General features: G+C 34.1%; 2 protein-coding genes across 2 annotated transcripts; both read right to left on the bottom strand.

The window, feature by feature from the left end:
- Positions 1–4,258: 4,258 nt before the first annotated feature.
- Positions 4,259–6,667, bottom strand: LOC130946406 (DNA topoisomerase 6 subunit A). The gene is made up of 2 exons (XM_057875143.1): positions 5,990–6,667; positions 4,259–5,080 (listed from the first exon to the last, which is right to left on the bottom strand). The coding sequence occupies exons 1-2, from the start codon at positions 6,579–6,581 to the stop codon at positions 4,419–4,421; spliced, it is 1,254 nt and encodes a 417-aa protein (XP_057731126.1). The 5' UTR covers positions 6,582–6,667; the 3' UTR covers positions 4,259–4,418.
- A 1,442-nt stretch (positions 6,668–8,109) lies between these two features.
- Positions 8,110–13,173, bottom strand: LOC130945211 (U4/U6 small nuclear ribonucleoprotein Prp31 homolog). The gene is made up of 8 exons (XM_057873934.1): positions 12,969–13,173; positions 12,779–12,844; positions 12,552–12,689; positions 11,426–12,318; positions 11,251–11,321; positions 10,345–10,447; positions 10,126–10,201; positions 8,110–8,588 (listed from the first exon to the last, which is right to left on the bottom strand). Exons 1-8 carry the CDS (start codon positions 12,969–12,971, stop codon positions 8,481–8,483), a joined length of 1,458 nt encoding a protein of 485 aa, XP_057729917.1. The 5' UTR covers positions 12,972–13,173; the 3' UTR covers positions 8,110–8,480.
- Positions 13,174–13,352: the final 179 nt, after the last annotated feature.

The raw sequence follows: 13,352 nt of genomic DNA, 5'->3' as shown, positions 1-13,352 counted from the left end.
ACCAGATAAGGCGAGCCGAGCCAAGTTGGACACTTTAGATGAAGAACGTACCTCGGCCAGACTAAGGCAACAAGCAATGTAGATTGTCATAAGAGAAAAATATAACAAACGGGTGTGACCGAGAACATTGCAACATGGAGACCTTGTTCTAAGGAAAGTAGAAGATGTTCGCAAACCTCTTGGCCAGAGAAAGCTTGCCGCCACATCGAAAGGACCATTTCGAGTATCAAAAGTATACGGACGAAGGGCATATTCTCTACAAATACTGGCAAGAACCGAGCTCCCAAACATATGGAACATATCTTCCTTGCGTTTTTACTACATGTAAAAGCCAAAGTCGAAAGGTACTCTTTTTTCTACCACTGAAGGTTTTTTCCAATAAAAAAACACGGATTTTTCTTGGAGAGGTTTTAACAAGGCCGATCACTTCGCACCTTTCACGTTGGAAAGTACTGTTCAATAAAGTACTATTTTTTCTATATGAAAGCTTGCAAAAATTACACGCACAATATACAAACATGCATTCATCAAGCAAACAGGCAAGTTTTTCAAAATAATGGTGTACAAAACACCATGTCAATCATTCAAAATATACAAACCAAGAGGCCATTGTCAAAAGAGCTACTAAACAAGCCACATTAGACAAAAACAAAAAAAGTTTATGTCAATTATCCTTCTGAATAGATCCCCCATTGTCACCTTCTGCCTCCTCACCAGTTTCATCATCTACCAGCTTACCATCAACTACTATTTTCGTCATGTCAAGACTTCCGACGTCAAAGTCAGGGGACAAAGCCGCCACCTAACTAATAGTTCGGTCAAAGCCTGCGGCAAACATTTCCAGCACTTCTTATTCCAACTCATGTACCCTAGAGGTTAGCTGCCCTTATTCATTGTTAGCATCCTTGACCTGACCCTGCAATGCTGGGATCTACTCATGAAGTTTAGCTATTTCCACTTTCATACCTTTCATCTTCGCCGTAGCCTCAATAACAACCTCATCTCTCTCTTAATAATTTCTACAAATCCAGAATTTTACTTGCATCTTTCCTCTCCTTCGCTCCGATTATTTCAGTCGTTCGACCTAGGCATAGCTTCCTGGCACCAATGACCTAAGAAGTAGCCACAAGGTTTTGTAAATAACCACATTACTAATTACATTGAAATAATTTAAAAGGTTCATCATCATCTGCATGTACTGGCCAATTGCCTCCTTCCCAACCTCCTTCAGCATCACTACATCAGCAGGATATTGAACAGCTTTATCGGCCAATTCAGGGAATGGAAAACATTCACTCCAAACAGAACGAGCACTCACACCCCTAGAAAAGCCATGAAGACGCAGTTGCTTTTCCAAGTCAACAGCTGAGAGAACCTCCAGAGATGTCTCTAAATCTGGTTTTTTCCTTTTTAACGGACGAGCACTTGACTGTGCAGCATCCACCCTTGTACCCTTCCCGACAACCGCGGCAGGAGTTTCTTTATCATTCTTCTTCTTTTGATCCAAAAACGACCTCATCCATGCAGAAGATAAGCTCGGAACCTTTCCACCTGAAACAAACGACATAGCATTAGAATCCAAGAAACAACCAGCTTTTTTCGAACTTTGGGAATAGATTGAATGAGAATGGATTTGTAGTTAGCAAACTAGCAGGTGAAATTGAAGGCAGACATAATGAGATGTTAAATGAAGCTGAGGTGGTAGCAGCTGCTGCAGAGAAATAAGTATTTGTGATATTGAATAGTGTTGGACACAAAAACAAGTATTTGTGATACAGATATAGTAAATATTCATATTTTAAGAAAAAGGAATATACTTTTAAGAGAATTTTAATTAGTTGTGAGCTGTAATTGTTAACCTTAGCAAATTCATTTCATTAAAAGCACAATAGTAGGTAAAAGGTTGCTAAAGTGCTAAATGATAAACTGTTTATTATTTCTCCGTTTTTTTCAATGAAAGAATGGCTTCTGACTATTTAAGGTTGATTAAGATACAATTTTCAAACACAAACTTGACTGTTAAGGTTGATTAAGTGAGTACATGAATCTAAATGTGATTCGGAGAGAAGCAATGAAATATTATTATAATGAAGCATCAGTTTTTTTTTTTTTTGTTATTTTTATGCAAAGTTATCATAAATCATTAGTATACAGCTAACTAGAAGACGCTAGACAAATTGCTAGAAGTTTTGAATGGTTCATGCTTTAGAGTTAGTATTTGTTTATTTGAGCATCACTACATTTTCCCTTTATTTAAATTACTCTGTCAAATCCAAAATGAATCTCCCTTTGATCAAAGTTATAAGTCTAAGAGGCTATGGGTAGGTCTGGAGCTAGACCAATCTCAAGTTCAGCTCACAAAAATTAAGTTTGGTTCACGACTCGAATTCACAAGCTGGCTCAAATAAATTATAACTTATATACATTAAAAAATATTAAAAAAGATAAATTTTATATATTATCTATTTATTAATTATAAATTTTTTATTTATGTTCTACATCAAAATTTTATATAAAGAATTACTATAAAATTTTAAATAATTAAGAATATATATATATATATATATATATATATATATATATATATATATTAAATTATTAATATGCATATTATATGCATTTAATCTATACTTTTAATATTATATATATAATCGAGTCAACTCACAAGTTAATGAGTTGAGCTTATCTAAGCTCAAATTCGACTCATTTAGTTTATGAGCTCAATTCCAAGCTCAAACTCGGCTCACTAGCTCACAAGTTCAGCTTATTGAGCTATTAAGGAGTCGAGCTTGAGCTGTTTCATGAGCTGGCTTGACTCACTTCCAACCATGGGAACCATATTAAACAGCTTAGCACTTAAACTTTATTCCTTTTAGAACTTGCATTGCTGTTCTATTGTGATAGCAGGCGAAAAAGAACAAGAAACTCTTCTATGAATCTACAATTTCTCCTATGATCACTGTTGTGGTGTCTACAATTCTTTGTGTTTATTACCAAAACAGATAAGTAAGGCGTATCAATTGCAAGTACCATGATAATAATGTTAATTGGGTATACATATATTTCCTCTAAAGTTGAAAACAAAACTTAATCATAGTATTTATATGCTACTTCATCAGATGAAACATATTAAGAGTGGTGCGAATCCATCATCTGCTAATGAAAACTTTTTCGGTGGAAAATATGTAGCCCCCGTGGTGTTAGAGTTGGTGTTGTATCTGCCATGATTGCCCTTATGGTAAGAAAATTATAAAGCTGATTTCTCAATCCACATAACATTTATTTTATGTCTAAGATAAAACATCTCTAAAGCAGGCATTAAATTTGCTATGAGCTCATGTTGCATTATTTAAACTATTTCAAAAAACTGTAGTAATTGGCGGAACTTTTGCTCCAATAACAGACTATTCACTGGATGGTAACAAAGAAATGGTAGCAATGGAAAACAATGAACATTGTTGGTTCTGATTGATTGTTTTATGATGCTTTTTAACCACTGATTACCATTAACTAACTTTTATGTCCAAACAATATTATAATCTATTTCTCTCTTTTTTATCATAAATTATTTATCTTCATTTTATTTAGTTCTCTCATTATTTTTTATTTGCAACGTTTTTTTCTAAAATTAATTACAAATAAAATAGTTTAGGTAATAAATAAAGTGGTAAGCTATAAAATATAGTCAAATTTTTTAAGCAAATCTATTGTTTGGAGTGACAAAAATGGTTTGAACGAACATGAAAAAAAAACCCTAAATAGTTCTATTGATGAATAATTTGGATGAAAGATATTAATTAGATGTTTTGATTTATCATATATGGATTTACAATAATATTTGGTAACAAAAAAAAAATAGTCAGAAAGTCAGAAGTTATATTATCGAAAATGTTTGATTTACCAGATCTGTAGCATATTTTGGTCAAGCATGTAATATTGGCAGATAATGCTTCTAAGCACTTGATTAAGCAAAAACAACAAAAAAAAAAGGAGTTGATTACGCAACCGCATAAATCTAAATGTTGTTCAAGTAGAAGCAATCATATATTATTATAATGAAGCATCACTTATTTAATTCAGTTGTCATGGAAATTTACCGTAAAAATTGTATTATTAAACTCATTTTATTCGTTTCTATGTAGTATTTTTCCAGTTGCATGTCTTTTTAACCTTTTCAATATCTTGAAGTTGCATTAGTACTCATTTTTACAGTCCTACAAAACAATATGATGCTTTCAGTTCAGGATTAACCAAGATAAAGAGGAACTCTAGCAATTCAAATGCGTTGAAGTCGGGAGATCAAAGGCAGAAGTATAAACAAAGTCAATCTAAAAATCAGAGCATTAATAAATAGTACTGCATCACTAAACTGTTGGAACAATCTTAGACAATAAACATTGCTCTTAGGTTGTGAAAGGTCATAGCCAATCCTTCTGCTGCAATTTCAAGGGCAAATAAACCTCAGATAGATACTGAAAGCCGAAGGTGCTCAGGGCCTGAATTTCAGCCTTCTGCTTAGTTTTCACCATTAATGTCAATTCCTCAACCCAACCTGGATTTTTCTTCACAAAATCCTCCTCCAACATGTCCTTTCCGGTCTTAATATCCTGCTCAGTCATCGGCAACCTACACTGCTCAGGTATCTTGTACTTGTCCAAATCACTAGGCCTAACCCCGAGCCACTTTATGTCAGGGGTTGTCAGGTTGGCACTGTCGTAGGACATATTCTTTGACCCACATCCATAGACAGAGAGAATCTTCAACCCATATGGATCACTGTCCACAAGTGCAAGCACTGGCAGCTTCAACTCCATCTTCATCTTCTTCAGGAACAGCCTTGTAGCAACATCGGGTTGCCCTTTGGCAGTCACGATTATACAAGGAAACCGGTTGTAGAATCTATCCTCGGCCAATCTCATATAAGCAGCATCCTTCTCCACCAACAGAATAAACAAAGCATCACTCTGCATATCCCCAACTCGATCAATATTTGGTGGAATGGCCTTCCCACCCATACCCATCTTCGTGCAATCAATCATGTCTCCATTGTCACTAAAGATCAGCCTCCCGACAACAACGCCTATGGTTGATAAACATCACAAGAAACAAGTGAAAATAATTGGAAAAATTTTACTAGGCAATGAAATGTGCATATAACAAGTCATTTATACAAACATCAGTAGTAAATCACACATGCATCTATATCTAAGCCTAATAATCAAATCACCCAGAGGTAAATAATCGCTAGCTAATCACATGAACTAATCTGATTACATGGGAGCAACCAATCACTTAGTCAGGTGCATTTTGTAACTAACAAGAAGAGTCAGCTAAAATTGCCAGAGTAACTAATCACCAAACTACTCACAAAGGATCAATCAAGATGATAAACAACCAAGTTTCCAGCATAATGAGTTTGAATATATAAAAAGTGATATAAATTTGCATACTGCATAAACTCTAGAAATTAAGGTGGCCAGGAGGAGCCCAAAAATATGGAACAAGCCTAACACCACATCTTAAACTAAGACTCTTAAGATAATTCCAGATATATAGTCCCTTGCACCAAGTCCATACTACAACGTTAAACTTCGTCAATAAAATTTAAACGTCTAACTTTACACTCTCCAAGTCATACAAAACCGAAAAGGCTCATATCGAGATGCAGATGCAACATTGCAATCACAACCACCACAATTGACATGTGACTCTCAATCACACAATTACATTAGCGTGGCAACAGTTTCTATTTCAAGTTTCATACACAAAATTTCATGCCTTGCAATTGGAAAATTTACTCAACCATTTCAAATTTAGATTTTTATCAACGATTGACAAGTTGACTCCTACCAAATTAATAAAAATACACACTTCACATAGTCAATTGCGCTTTATAATTGAGAGTATCCACATTGCAACCACCAAAATTTCTACAACGAACAGCAACCGCAACTGCAATTAAAGACACTGTGATCTATTAAGGCAATACCTTTCTCGGCTGCAACCACATTGAGGCTGGACCGTGTGCATCCGAGCATACAGGACACGTCATCAAGAACCATATCGGACTGGATCTGATCCTGAAACAACTTAACATCCGTGTAGAACAGATCACGCTTCGTGACATGAATCCCCTTATTGCAAAGCTGGTGAACCAGCTGCAATATGCGGGCAGTTATTGCGGACTTCCTAACCGTCGAGATATTCGCAAAAGGACGAAGTGAACTCTTGTCCTTGAGGACAATTCGGTCAAGCTCTGGGACGTAAAACTGGTTGGTGGCGGCACGGGAGGGGACGTCGAAGGCAAAGCCGTTGCCGGAGAGGATGGAGTGGGCGATGCGGAGGACGAGGGACTCGATGTTGGACTGAACGGAAGACAGGCTGAGATCGGAGACTTCACGGCAGGAGAAGGGGAGGGAGAGGTCTTGGAGGGTTAGGGTTTTGGAGGAAGAGGAAGAGGAGGAGAAAGAGGTGGAGAAGTCTTTCAGGGTTTGGAGGATGGTGGAGTCTGGTTTAAGCTTGTTCTTGAAAGGGAGGTCGTCGGTGTTGGTTCGGCGACGCTTCTTGCTGCTCTCTGCCATGGACGGGAGGTGGGCAGTGATGGGGCAAAGTGTGGGCGTGAAATGGAAGTGGATGACTACACTGATTTTGACTCTGGCTATGGACAGTATTTGCGCGGAACTGCAGATGGAAAATAACACAGCTATCAGAACTGAACCGGTAATTGACTCGATCCTATGACTAAGTGTGTGTTTGGATTGTGGTTGGTCAAACTGGAGTTTGAATAAAAGTGATTTTATAGAATTGATTTTGGATAGAAGTAAGTTTGTGTCAACATGATTTATGTTTGGCAACTCTTTACCAAAATTGATTTTGATAAAATAAATTTTGTTTGGATAATATTAGTTAAAATCACTTTTAGATAGATAATTATTTAAAAGGACATAACATTAAATTATAATATTATTTTTTTATACATGTTTAATTTTTTTTATATTTTTTCTTATATATTTTTTATATAGTATATTTTTAATACTCTTAGTACTCTTTTTTAGTACATTATAATTTTTAACTATTATTATTATTATCTAATGGAATCAATAAATTCTATTATAAAAAGATAATAATAAATATAATACACAAAAATTATAACTATAAAAATATATAATGTCAAATAAAAAATTGATAAAAAATAATAAAAAAGAGTTCATATAGAGAGGAATAATAAGAATTCTATAAATAATGCAATAATATGTATAAAGGATAAAATTGGTAAAAGAAAAATAAATATTGAAGGTATTAGCTAAAAGCACGTTAGTGCAACGGAGAAGCTAGAAATTATTGCTTCTTGTAAACGTTGGTTTAGGAACAAAAGCACTTCTGCGTTTGTAAAGAAAAAAATTAGCCAAACAAAAAAGTGAAGCTTTCAAGAAGCTCTAACGTGCTTTTTTCCTTCAAACGTGATTACCAAACGCACCCTAAATTATTGGTTCAATTGATAAGTCATTAATTCACTCGATTGTTTTAATTATAATTAAATAAAAATGTAAAATTATAAAAATAAAATTAAAATCAAAAGTATATGTCTTCACAAACATAATAATAATAACAATTAAACATTAATTCTTAGACATAATTAAAGTACAAAAAGAAATAATTAACTAGTTACTAGTATAAAATATTTTCTTAATTTAAAGAACAAGAGAGACCAAACTATAACACAACTATAACACAATCACTAATCATTAATCAAATCCAGGGGTGATCTGAAACTCGACATCTGTATCTTAAAGCTTAACCAACATTTCCTTTATTTTGATTTGCATTTATATCTACATTTGTATATCTTTCACAAATAAAAACCAAGAATAATTCATAATAATACAAACAAAAAGTATGGAAACAACAATTTAACTGAGCAATTTTATTCTAAATTGCAAAGAACATAAACTTCATTTTCAACAACAAATTCAACTATAATCATTTTCAGCAACAAATGATTTAGTTACACTGCTACTTGATAGATGATAAAAATGAAGTATTTGAAAATTCAACGTTAAATTTTTACGTTTAAATATATTTGTCAATCAAACCCATCTTTTATAGATACAATATTAGTTTTATTTTTTCATAAATAATTTTTTCAGCATTCTAAATCTTTATAGGTAATAAACAAATATCATTTTGAGGGGAAATGTACATTAAATTAAAAATATTACAAAACTAAGACGCTTCCCATAATTTACTTCAGAGACCTAATGCTACTCTAGTGATGACCTTCCAAACCCAAAACTAAAGCAACATCCTTAGGCATGGGAGAAAAATTCAAAGTTCCCATATTTAGCCAAATTCCATCTCATATTTATGGTAACTCTCCCAACTGGGGTTGGACATAACATCCATCAGGATCAACAAGTTCCTAGTTATGTGTAGCAGCAACAATTTAGAGACACAGCAAGAGTTTGTAATTATGCAAGGTTTCAAGTCCTCTTGATCTTCGAGAAGACTCCGATTTCAGAGAAGTAAGTGCTCTGAGTTCCACTACCAAGTTGGTGTGCGTGAGCCTGTGGATTTGTCAGCTCAATCCCCTGCAAATAATATTGAACATGAATTTAAAACTTCAATAAACGTCAATGAAAGAAAGACTAATGAACTATATTCTAGTTATTCTGCTTAAGAAGCTGATTAAGATCAAATAGTCCATCATCCATATGCTAAATAGTGGCCAGATATATATAAATATAGTATTTCTTTCAAGCAGGGGGCCTAACAAGAGTGCAGTACTTTCAGACTCAATTTTACAGAGATTAGGTGTGTTATTTATTTGCATGTGTCTAAGAATCCTTCATTTCAACCAACATCAAATAGATGCATGATAATAGAATATGCTAATAATGAAGGCAAAACAAAATCACATAATGGCCTCATTACTCAATCTTTCAGGATATTCTCAAAAAAAAAAAAAAAGCTAGGCAACCATAAATGAAACTCAAAAGGACAACTGTCCTGACACTTTTGCTAAAGTTCATTGACCAAACTACCACAAAATCTATTCAAAACCAATATATTAGGTATTAACAAGAAAAGAATAACCTAAAGAGTAACAACTGCAGCAATACCAAGAGAATACTTGTTGACAGGCAAACTCAATTATTACTACTAAGTAGACTTTATTCTGCTGGATATAACTTTCCGTGTCCATTTCATTCAATTTACAATGTTCCAGCTAGTTATGAAAAAAAAAAGGATAAAATCAGCAGGAACAGTGATAAGTGATGCTAAGTATTCTATAGGAAAATAAGCTGATTGGTTTGTGAAATATTTTCTATTTTTATTTGCTATTTTCATTTTCTGAAAATCGTTTTCATTTTCAGATTCTTAGATTTTTGAAAATGCAATTGGCGGCTAAAATGAATTTTATTTCCAAATAGAAAAATAATGAAATATGTTTGATTGATCTTTTTTATTATTAAAATTAAAAATTATATTTATCACTAAAGAAAAAAAGATTTTCAGTTAATGTATTATATTTTTATTAAGTGTACAATTTAGTTAATCAATTTATTTTTTTAAGTTAACAATTAATTTTATAAAATGTCTATTTTTTCTAATTGATGAATGATGACTAAATTGTCAATTAGAAATTTTTTTTAAGACAATGAGCAGTGGATAAGTCCCTCAAATAAAAACAAAATAAAGGTTGAAAATATGCCTGATGAAAAAAAAAAAGAGGGATTTGACATTTTATGAGAGAATAGAGAACGTAGTACAGAGGGATTAAAAAAATGAAAAAAGGAACACCTATGCAGTAATGAAAGTTCAAACAGTGCACATGATCATTGAAAGAATGAAATCACCTCCTTTCGAGTTGAAAACATTTTCAACTCTTATAACAGAAAATTCCAGAAACAAGAAAATGCCATTTTCAGTTGTGTTGCATTTTTCAAAATATTTTTAAAATATGTAACCAATCATATTTTCATGCTTTATTTTCATTTTTATTGAAAATAGAAATGAAAATGATCAAACCAATTGACCCCAAAATGTTGTTTTGATATCTTAAGGAGATTAGAAATACTTGTCTCATGCAATAAGTTTACCTCTATATTTTTCTAAATCACTAACCTGAACTGGTGTAAAGGCCAAACTTGAGGTCAAACCAGATGTAGCACCACTGCTGCCATAATTCTTTTCCTTGAATCTAATAAATAAAAAAAAGTCCATTAGAAACATAGTTGATCAGTCAAATAAATAGAATGATGATCCAGTGTCTAGTGACAAAAAGCAATCAAATAACTAAAACATAACTACATGCATAAAATTGAAGGATCTATCAGGGCTAACCTCTTAGCAACTTTTGCAGCAAGTTTGCTAGGCCCAACTGACACACGAAGCTTGCCACTGCCAGCCTGACCAAGCATTCCGTAACCCTCACCTAGACCATCCCCTATAATGCAAAAGCAACAAATCATTTTTAAAACGTCAAAATACTTAGAGAACAAAATAAACAGACAATACTAAATTTCCAGAGACTTCTATACTACATTCTGTACTATATATGTATATATAGGTAACACTTCTAATAATTGTAGCTTAAAAAGTGTTACCATTAAAAATAGCAATGTGGCAGATTGTGCACCACAAAATCACCTCTCTGCATTCTAGTCACCCAAAAGGCCTCTTCACGATAGTATTATGGTGGATATGGTGGCCATAAAAAATTTAACTACTCTTAAAAAGTGTAGCTAAAATTAAGTTACACTTTTTTACTATTTGGCAACACTTTTTAATTTGATCACGACATTTACCTTTTTCTTTATTTTAAAATTAGAAGTGTTGCCAAATGGTAAAAAATACAACCTTAATAATAGCCATCATAGAATTAAGTGTTGCCAAAATTTCATAGCCACCACAACCACCATAATAATAGCCATCATAGAATTCACTACATATATACATGTATATGGTAATTATGCTAAATTGATTAGGTTGGGTTTGTAATTAACTAATTATGGCTCTTGTCACATTCCCTGGACTATTTGGCTACAGCAGTATTCATTTCAAGCTTTTACTATACTTGGAATTAAACCTGGATTAATTCTCTTTTTATTCTCTCTGTTCAATCACTATAAAAACATTATACAGCATAATAGACAGACATATTCATCAAATAACAAATATACTGCATTGCAAAAACATCATATCGGGATTACTGTGCTGTCTGTGTATGTAAAATTTTGTTAAAATTACCTAAAGAACTCTCTTCAGGAACACCAAACTGCATCCTGTTGGCCAGCTTTCTCATGTCTGTTACTGCATACCTGTCATAAGAATTGTATGGTCATGAATCCAACATAAAAGGGAAAAAAAATTAAAACATAGCAACCTGAAAATTCAGTATAGGCAAGTTTATAACTATTATAACCTTTCTTTCATCTTCCTAAGGCGGCGACCACCTCTCTTCTTTTTAGGCTCGGAATCAGGAACAGGAAGTGGTTTGGGTTGCTTGGCAGGAGGGGGCTCCTGCCACTTCTCAATTTTTTTGTGGATCTCGTCCTTGAAAAGCCTCCCAGTTTTCCCAGATGGGTCCCCACGTATTGAATCTACTCGTGCTGCAAGTGTAGACTTTGCAGCCAGGAGTCGGCACGCTCGCATCCTAAGAGGAGGAGGAGTAGTCTGAAATATTTCTGTTTGCTCAATGTATCCTATACGAAACTGAGATGTTGCAGTGGAAAACCCAGCAAGATTCTTTTTCTTGGCACCTAGAAGCTGAACGTTGCAGGCAGGCATCTTTGCTAGAGCTACTAGACCACCAGCTGTCCCCATGAGTTTAGCTGCAACAGCACTCCCAACTATAGTAGAAAGATTAGGTGCAATATACCCCATTCTACTCTCGACAAAGTCAAGAACTTTTTTCTTTGCTGAATCAAGAGCAAGAGCTCGATCACATGCTTCAATTGTCTTACTGAGGACATCTTCTGGTAGAGGCTTGCCAGTTGTAGTTGATGCTGTAACTGAGACAACCATGATAATTGCGGAAGGCAACAGCCCTTCTAGATCAACAAGAGTAAGATCCATTTCATTTCCTATCTTCTTAACAACACGAGCATAGTCAATTGGGTGATGAACCAGTGACTCAAGCTCTGGAAATTTCAAGCGATACTTATCACGAATAAAATTGTGGATAATCACAATTTCATTCTCAATGTCAACCGACAGGGCATTGCATTCAACAATCAATTGGTATTCAGGATCATCTTCTAGATCTACTCCTTGAATTGACACATCTGTACCCTTTTGAAGGGCTTCTTCCACTTTCTGCCACGATAGAATAATGTTAACCCTAGTTACAAGCCTTGTATACTTAATCAAGGGGGGAAGGGGGGGGGGGGGGGGGGGGGGAGTAGAGGAAGTATGAAGTCAATAGCTTCAGCTGCAATTAGCAAAAAGCTTAGAAGCATCAAGAATTCAATATAAAGGTAGCAACGTATATTCCAATTCTGGCAATTCGGCAACTGCAGAATAACAGAAACTATTGAATACAAACTAACCTGCATAATATCAATGTATCTCTGGGTTTTCTGCAACTTGGAAACACTATCCAAGTCATCATAGTTGAGATTCTCTAGGTCAGCCAGGTCCCCATCGATATCTTCTTCCATATCTGCTGCATCGACCTCATTATCCTCCTGAAAGAAGAGGCACCACATAGTTCATCAATCCTTAAATTAAAAAAAAAAAATTATTTCAGATATAAGAAATAGAATATTGTATTCACCGGAATTTCAGCCTCGTTATCAGAGAGTTCATCGAGGTCAGCAAGAAAAGAATCGGCAAGGGTAGCCTGCAACCAATTGAAAAAGGAAAAACCTAAATTTGCCATCTTAGTGCTGTGTTCAAAGTATAAACAAACAAAAAAGAAACACTAAATTGCTTTAGAAAAAGGAACAGAAAAGAAGGGAACAAACCATTGTGGTTGGAAGCAGCAACGGATGAACAGAGTCTTGTTTCTGTAGCTTCCTTCAATGGAGAATTTGAATTGCTAGAAATGATCTGGTTTTTTATAATAAGCAAGTCTCTCCTCTTGAAGCTGTCGCAGTTTCCTCAGCTCTCTGATTCAAGAATTTTCTTGATGAGGGCTACTTAGGTTCGGTTCTTTTGCTTTTTGATCTTCTTACGATTAAAATGTTGTTAGTTTTCAACCGGTAAAGTATATTTTTTTGTCGGCAAAAATTTTAAAAAAAAAATAATTTTATTTTATTTTAGTTTTATCTCAAAAAAATTTGATTTGTATTTTTTTGACCGTCAATTTTTTAAAAAATTTAAGTCTAATTCAATAATAATTTCATAAA

Source organism: Arachis stenosperma, chromosome 8 (assembly GCF_014773155.1).
Source record: "Arachis stenosperma cultivar V10309 chromosome 8, arast.V10309.gnm1.PFL2, whole genome shotgun sequence".
Classification (NCBI taxonomy): domain Eukaryota; kingdom Viridiplantae; phylum Streptophyta; class Magnoliopsida; order Fabales; family Fabaceae; genus Arachis; species Arachis stenosperma.
The sequence above is the reverse complement of the archived record's forward strand: the minus strand, read 5'-3'. Positions and strand labels throughout refer to the sequence as shown.